General features: G+C 34.7%; 1 protein-coding gene across 1 annotated transcript in view; it reads left to right on the forward strand.

Annotated features, from left to right (window-relative positions):
• LOC107671120 (prolyl 4-hydroxylase subunit alpha-1-like) overlaps positions 1 to 6,726 on the forward strand; it is a 14,177-nt gene extending 7,451 nt beyond the window's left edge. The window contains exons 7-15 of the mRNA XM_016463967.1: positions 591 to 805; positions 897 to 1,073; positions 1,362 to 1,432; positions 4,116 to 4,215; positions 4,347 to 4,400; positions 5,392 to 5,457; positions 5,678 to 5,746; positions 5,838 to 5,934; positions 6,083 to 6,726. Coding sequence (XP_016319453.1) covers positions 591 to 805; positions 897 to 1,073; positions 1,362 to 1,432; positions 4,116 to 4,215; positions 4,347 to 4,400; positions 5,392 to 5,457; positions 5,678 to 5,746; positions 5,838 to 5,934; positions 6,083 to 6,153 — 920 coding nt within the window. The 3' untranslated portion in view covers positions 6,154 to 6,726. The remainder of the gene's footprint in view (positions 1 to 590; positions 806 to 896; positions 1,074 to 1,361; positions 1,433 to 4,115; positions 4,216 to 4,346; positions 4,401 to 5,391; positions 5,458 to 5,677; positions 5,747 to 5,837; positions 5,935 to 6,082) is intronic.
• Positions 6,727 to 8,295: the final 1,569 nt, after the last annotated feature.

Raw genomic sequence — 8,295 nt, forward strand, 5'->3', positions numbered from 1 at the left:
TGTGTTTTTTGAACATTAAAGCATGTCAACATATTCTGTTACACCAAATACACAAAATAATGATCTTTAAAAAAGCATCATATGACCCCTTTAACAATAACAGCACTGGGCAAATGTAATCTTTAGAAAATCTTAAAAATAAATATTAACGTTTCATTTTATACATTGTTATAATGTTATGATGTCTATAGCATTTAAAATGTAGCATTTAACACTCATTTAAAATGAGTTTTATTTTTAATGTTTTTTGTTTTTGTTTTGTTTAGTTAAGTAATAATTATTGGCATTAATTAAAATGGCCAGAATTTTAGTATATATCTTTTTGATTTTTAGTTTATTTGAGTAGATAGGACCTGTGCCTATTACCTACATAGAAAATAACCTTGCCTGGGGTGATGATGACTGTTGTTTGAACTAACTTGCCTTAAAGGGGCTTACATTATAATGAATAAATGATAAGAATGACATATATGGGTTAATAAGGACAATGGTAGAAACAATGAACTTACATGACATGGAAATGATGACTGATGGCAGTAAAATATGTTTTTTCTAACTTGGAATTGTCTTTGTGTGTGTGTGAATCTCAGACCCGAATCACCAGAGGGCCAATGGGAACCTAAAGTACTTTGAGTTCCAGCTAGAGAAGCAGAGAAAGGCAGAGGCAGAGAAGAAGGAACAGGAAGATAAAAAAAGAGAGAAGAAAGTGCTGGACAAACGTGACGCTCAGAGGAAACGGTCCAAAGACCCTCTGCCAGAGAGAAAGAAATATGAAATGCTGTGCCGAGGAGAGGGAGTCAAACTGGTGAGCAGAACTTTTAAAACATGTTTTGTTTTACTTTTCGCATGTTTACAATTTTCTCCCAGATTTATTCTTTTGCTTTTTTTACTCGCAGACACCCCGCAGACAGAGTCGACTGTTTTGCCGTTACTTTGACAACAACCGTAACCCGCAGTTGCTTTTGGCTCCAGTGAAGCAAGAAGATGAATGGGACCGCCCACGTATTGTTCGTTATCATGACATCATCTCTGACAGTGAGATCAAGACAGTGAAGGAGATGGCAAAACCCAGAGTGAGTTGTGCTTTCTCAGGTTATGCTGTTTTTATTTTTATTTTTATTAATTTTAGTTTTTTTATTTAAAATTTAAACTTCAAATAATTACATTTTCAAAAAATTATAAATATATAATATACATTTTTGGATTATAATTTTTCCTGACAGTGTCTTATATATGTGAACCTCAACAGCGTAAAATCCTGTTTAGAGTTTTAGGGTCTACTGTAGGTTTTTTTGTAAATATGAGTGAGGGTTGAAAATGGTATACAGGAGCCTGTGTGTAATTCTTATCTGGCTCCTCAGCTCCGTAGGGCTACTATATCCAATCCCACCACGGGCGTGCTTGAGACCGCCCCCTACAGGATCAGTAAGAGGTAAGACAATCACTGTGCGAGTCTAGAACGCCGCCAGCAAAATGAACCGTCATGCCCTATCCGACCCGTAGAAACTGAGAACTCCTTAGCAGAAACAATGTAAAACAATAGTAAATCCTAAATCACAATTGATCTATTAATTGCTATTAAAATTTTCATTAGATTTTTTAAATTATAAATAATTATAATTATATTTTGTTATTTTCTTTAAAAGTATTGTTTAATAGCATGCTGAAATCTTGAATCTAAAATATTTCAATTAATCGCTATTAAAATTAGCATCAGATAACTAAAAAAAATATTTTTTAAATTATAAATAATTAAAAGTATATTTTATTTTCTTTAAAAGTATTGTTTAATATCATACTGAAATCTAAACTCTAAAATATTTCATATCATGTTAACAGGCACTAGCTGTGACTGTAATTTTGTAAACACGCACACTAGATATTGCTTTCATGCTGAGGAGTTTTCCGCTCTGCTTTGCTGCCTTTTTGTCATATGGTGCTGGATAAAAGAAAGAAAGAGTAAGAAATTCTCTACTTTGTTACTTTTTCTTGCAGTAGTTGTCATGTGGTCTGTGCAGAGGGCTTGAACAGGGACAGTTCAAGTTTGATTCGAAATTACAATTTGAAAGTTTAGGATTTAGTAACTCGTATTCATTTATGCTAATAACTAAGGAGTCAAAATGATTTCAAATTTTGCATCGCTGCTGGTGTACAGTTCTGTCCCTGTTCTTTATATAGCTTCAGTTCAGAAAATGACACTGAAGTGACCCCTCTCTCTCTCTTTCTCTTTCTCTCTCCTTTTCTCTTCTCTTCATTATTTTTATTTGCACTTTCTTTGTCCATGTTTTTGTGTGTTCTTGCTCCTCTTCCAACCTTTGCTCTCTCTCTCTCTCTCTCTCTCTCTCTCCTCTTTGCTTTGTGTAATGGTGAATAGCTAAAGCGAGCCACTGTACACGATCCCATTACGGGAAAACTGACCACTGCCCATTACAGAGTCTTCAAGAGGTAAGGGATCAAAAGGTCAAAGGTCAAAACATTCTATCCAAAATCATCATCTCTAGAGAGCCCCCTTAAATTCATACTGTGTTCGGATACTGGATTAAGCCCAAAAATCCAACCTTCACTTGGCTGTAAATTAGCTGTAGAAGGTTTGGTGACCCACTTTCACAGGCAACAGATGTCGGAGTCTTTCTTCTCCTACACTCCCGTTCATATTTTGACTATTTTAAATATTTGAGAGTTGATAAATAAATAATTGTGGATGCACACGTACAGCACAGCGCCTTGAGTTTCTGCATGACAAGCCGCTGGAGTCTGTGACCTAAAATATATTTTTTAATAGAGCTATACATAGTTCTGTTGTCTCACTGATATTTCCACCCACACCAGAGAGGTTTAACTTATCCTAGTTATTATGAGTGTGTATGTTTGAGAACACACGTCTCAGCATGGGCAGACTGGGTGGAGTCGCTGGAATACTCAAGGGTTCCTTTCACATCAAAAGCTATGAATGTGTTGGATTTTGAGTTTAAGACATGTGAAGAGAATAAATATATTAAAATAAATTGTATATACACTACCTTTCAAAAGCTTGGGTCAGTAGGAGTCTTTTGAAAAAAAACAAAAAACGTTTATTCAGCAAGGACACATTAAATTGATCAAAAGTGACAGTAAATATATTTATAATGTTACAAAAGATTTCTGTTTCAAATAAATTCTTGATCACCAAATCAGCATATTAGAATGATTTGTTATCGATCATGTGACACTGAAGACTGGAGTAATGACTGCTGGAAATTCAGCTTTGCCATCACAGGAATAAATTACCTTTTAAAATCTATTAAAATAGAAAACATTTGTTTTAAATTGTAATAATATTTCACAATATTACTGTTGAAAAACTTTTTTTTTTTTTTTTTAAATCTCACTGACCCACAAAATTAAGTAAATAAATATTAATTCTGAAGAAAAAGTGACTTGGCTTGTTGGTGCCAATGTTTGACTTGTTGCTAGGGTATTGCTATGTGGTCACTATGATGTTCTTGGTGGGCACAAGGGCTCCTTATCTAATGGCTGAGGCCGGAAGAACCCGTTCCTGAATGCATACACTTTTCAGAGCACTATGTGCCCCCTTTTTTCCGAAGTCACCTCTACTACTAACCACATTATTTCAGGACACAGCACATCGATTTACAGTGTAGTTTTCCATGCTGGAATCTCTGCGCCACAACTCTGTTGGCATACATTACAGGCATTTCTCTGACAACACACTCACACTCACGCACACACACACACACACACACACACACACAGTCACACTCATTCCTATTCCTGAATGAGTTCACTGTTGCTGATTTCCTTCAGCAAGAGAGTGAACTTATTTTGCCGACTGCTGTCTTCTCTGTTTTTAATACCGTTTTCCACTCTTCATGGCTTCACCTGTCTGTCCGTTTCCACAATCAGACATTTTCACATTCATAACTAAATCAAATAAATTAATCAATTTTATAGCACGTTAGAAATCTTTTCACCGCAAACATGATGTGAAAACGTCTGAAAATCATTCATGTGCATGTTGTGACGTGTTCTGTTTATTATATATAATGGTATATTAATTGCTTTTGTATATATTTGTTTCACTTTTTTTCAACTTGCACTCATTTTCCTCATTCTAGTGCTTGGCTGTCTGGATATGAGCATTCTACGATTGAAAAGATTAACCAGCGTATCGAGGATATAACCGGCCTGGAAATGGACACAGCAGAAGAGCTGCAGGTAAGAGAGGCTTTCATGTAATCAGCCAATAAGATGCTTTTAGCTTGATGGCACATTCACGTAACAATAATACACCCATTGCAATATTGCTTTGTTGGAAATGTTGTCATAATCAATATTTTTCATCCAAGGTTGCAAATTATGGAGTTGGCGGTCAATACGAACCTCATTTTGACTTTGGAAGAGTGAGTACCTGTCCTTCTTTCACAGATAAAAAAGACACACATATCAGACCTTTAAATCAGCAAAGCATTATTATATTGTTTATATACACTACTGTTCAAAAGGTTTGGCGTCAATGCATTTTTTTTATTCCGCAAGGACACATTAAACTTGTGCTGTCAAACAATTAATCGCGATTAATCGCATCCAAAATAAAAGTTTTCATTTACATAATATATGTGTGTGTACTGTGCACATTTATTATGTCTATATAAATGCACACACATACAATATATATTTCGAAACTATTTACATGTATATATTTATATTCATATAATTTATATCATATATAAATATATTTAAAATATAAACATAACATATTTTTCTTAAATATATGCATGCATGTGTGTGTATTTATATATACATAATAAATAATCACAGTACACACACATATTATGTAAACAAACACTTTTATTTTGGATGCGATTAATCGCAATTAATCGTTTGACAGCACTACATTAAACTGATTAAAAGTAACAGACATTTATAATGTTATAAAAGATTACTATTTAAAAAAAAAATGTTTTTTTTTTAAACTTTCTTTACATCAAAGTATACAGAAATGTATCACAGTTTCCACAAAAATTAAGCAGCACAACTGTTTTCAACACTGATAATCATAAGAAATGTTTCTTGAGCACGAAATCAGCATATTAGAATGATTTTTGAAGGATCATGTGACGACTGCAGAAAATTCAGCTTTGCCATCACAGGAATAAATTGCATTTTAAACCATAACAGAAAACAGTTATTTTAAATTGTAATCATCTTTCACAATATTACAGTTTTTGCTGTGTTTTTGATCAAATTAATGCAGCCTTGATGAGCATGAGCTTTTTTTTTTTCTTTTTTCAAAAACTAAAAAAAAAAATCTTTCAGACTCCAAACTTTTGAACAGTAGTGTAAGCATATGTCTCTAGTTATTCACACTGTGTACACTGTTTATACGTACAGAAAGATGAACCAGATGCCTTTAAAGAACTTGGAACAGGAAACAGAATTGCCACTTGGCTCTTTTATGTGAGTGACCTGTTTTTCACATGCACACACTTGATATAACACTATATGTCAAGACACGCTATTACTATAACATACTATTACTTTCACCTTTTTATGGTCTTCAACATGATCTATCACATGTCTGATTTCATAACTAAATATGCTTGTTAAAATGCTTGCTACAGATTGTAAAGTAATGTAAAATTATACATGCGCTGTACTATCTTTTGATATGTTGCAGATGAGTGATGTGTCAGCAGGCGGCGCTACAGTCTTCACAGATGTTGGAGCAGCAGTATGGCCTAAAAAAGTGAATCACCACTAACAATAAATTACTTTTCATAATCTGTAAACTAGTTGATTAATTTTACTATTCACTCTCTTTGGTTGTTATCTTTCAGGGTACAGCAGTGTTCTGGTATAACCTTTTTGCCAGTGGAGAAGGAGACTACAGCACAAGACATGCTGCCTGTCCAGTATTAGTAGGCAACAAATGGGGTGAGTCTGTAGTAAATATGGCATTTATGTATCATTCCCTTAATCAGTTGAGAAGCAAGTATGCAAAAGTAAATGCTTGGCCAACAACATCTGTAACAAACTTCTTTTCTCTCTTATTTTATTCTCTCCTTCTATTCTTTTCCTCCAGTATCAAACAAATGGATACATGAACGAGGTCAAGAATTCAGACGACCCTGTGAAATGTCAGAGAATGAATGACAAATTCCTTTCTTCTTTTATTTCCTGTTTAGTGTCATGGTGTCAGTTTTGGTCAGTATGGGATGAGTGTCTGTACAAGGAGTGAATAACTGTGCATCAGTCTATGCAGTCTTCTATTGACGTGCCCTTCTACCCAAATATTAGACTCATAAATGTTGTGAGGCTTTTGGGCAGCACATACCGTGAATGTAAGCACCATGAATATGCAGAGATCCAACCGAATGATTTATTTTAGTTTATTTATTAAGAATTGATTTTTAACTTCTGTCTTGTCTTAAACTCCAACAGACCTCTATTTTTTGAGAAGTTACTTAAACCACTGAACACTCCATAAACCTTAGTGTAAGTGTTACAGGGAACACAGCAAACTGCAAGACCAACGTTTTAAGACCAAAAGATCTGTTACAAAAATATGTTTTACGAATCCCTGAAACACCTACAAAAGTACCCGAGTATTTTCTTCATTCCTGAGGCCAATGCGAACAACTTTCATTTGTATTTGTTCTCTTTTTTGTTGTTGTTGTTGTTGTTGTTGTACTTGTGCGTATGGACGTGTGATAGTTTTCTACAGAAATAAATTCTATGCTCTCAGTTTCAGTTGTCTTTTGTTTGCCTCAGTTTATAAGTAATCATGATATGTGTGAGCGCATTTAGCACAATGCAAGATGGTCTGGAGAAAAATGCTGTTGACTGGCCATTCTTGAAGTTATTCTGAGATTGATTTTCAAGCAGTATACAGTAACAAGGATGTCTGAGTGAATAAGGAATCTCCTATTGCAAACTGTATTATCAGCATAACAATTTAAGTTAAAAGTTGAATGAAAAATGTGGTATTTTGCCCTTTTGCTTTAATGAGCATCACTTGAGCTGCATGAACTCCACAAGTTTGTGTAAAACCTCATATTCATGTTCAGTGTTGGGGAAAGTTACTTTTAAAAGTAATGCATTACAATATTGCGACACTGTTCATGTTCTCCAGCATAATTTGAGAATACAAGTATCATCTTGTGGAGAACCTTTTTGTACAATAAAACCCCTCCTGCGTTCTTTTGCATTCAGTGTGCATAGCACCACCTAGTGGACTGTAGTGTAATCAAGATGGATATCTGCTGATTCTTCCTCCTATTTTTCTTCCCCGAAATAATTTTTTTCTGTACCATTCAAGATCATATAATACACATATAGCCAATTTTCTTGTGCATTGTACAAACTGCAAACTCTTAGCCTAATAAAGGAACATATACAAAGGAAGTTAAGAAATAACTACATTCAATAATGAAACCTAATAATAAAAACAAAGCTCAAAATAATATATCCACAATATTAACAAACTTACATATTTAACAATATATTTAACAATAACTAAAGTAATACACTAATTAAGCATCAAAACGTTTGTTAAAGTGACAGTTAGCTTTATCTGACCCCCTCTCCCCCCATTCTGACTGCAATGGTATAGTCCAATTTCCTGTTCAACCGTTGAGAAAAGAGGCAAAACAATTTCTGCATTGGCCTGGTTGTATATTGAATCTCTTTTGCTAAGCTGAAGTTGTGTAATATTCAGTTTTTCAATGGAACTGAATATTACACAACACCGTTCAAACAATTGCCATTGAGATGAATGGGAAACCAACGCGTAGCTCTTTTATTTCCAGGCAGACCTCATTGGGGTTGGACATCAAAAGGTAAAACGGCTGCGTTCAGCGCCGACAAAAACGGTGCAAAACGTTTTTTAAACGGAAACGGTGGTGTGTTGAACACCCTGTTCTGATGACTCAAGAGTTGCAACTATGGCAGCTGAGAAGGCCATTCTTTGTGTTCTTTTTGAAGAATTTTCGGAGCCTGATGCAATCGTTATAAATACATGTTTAATACTGCAAAATATGCTCGATGTTACAGTCACTGCCCTTGCCCTCCAGAATAAAAGAGAACATCCCAATCGAGTGAAGGGGTTTGTGGAAACTGTGGTTCCTAATTATTGTGATCCAACATTTGCCTCGCATTTCAGGATGAAAAGACAAACACTTCAGGTGAAGGATAATCCACTTCTTACCTCCGAGACTGTGTTATGATCTATATGACCTTATTATTTTTATTGTGAGTATTAGGCTTATCATTATTGCTGATCACTGTTGTTGTGCT

The sequence above is a fragment of the Sinocyclocheilus anshuiensis genome, unplaced genomic scaffold (assembly GCF_001515605.1).
Source record: "Sinocyclocheilus anshuiensis isolate Anshui unplaced genomic scaffold, SAMN03320099.WGS_v1.1 scaffold861, whole genome shotgun sequence".
Lineage (NCBI taxonomy): Eukaryota > Metazoa > Chordata > Actinopteri > Cypriniformes > Cyprinidae > Sinocyclocheilus > Sinocyclocheilus anshuiensis.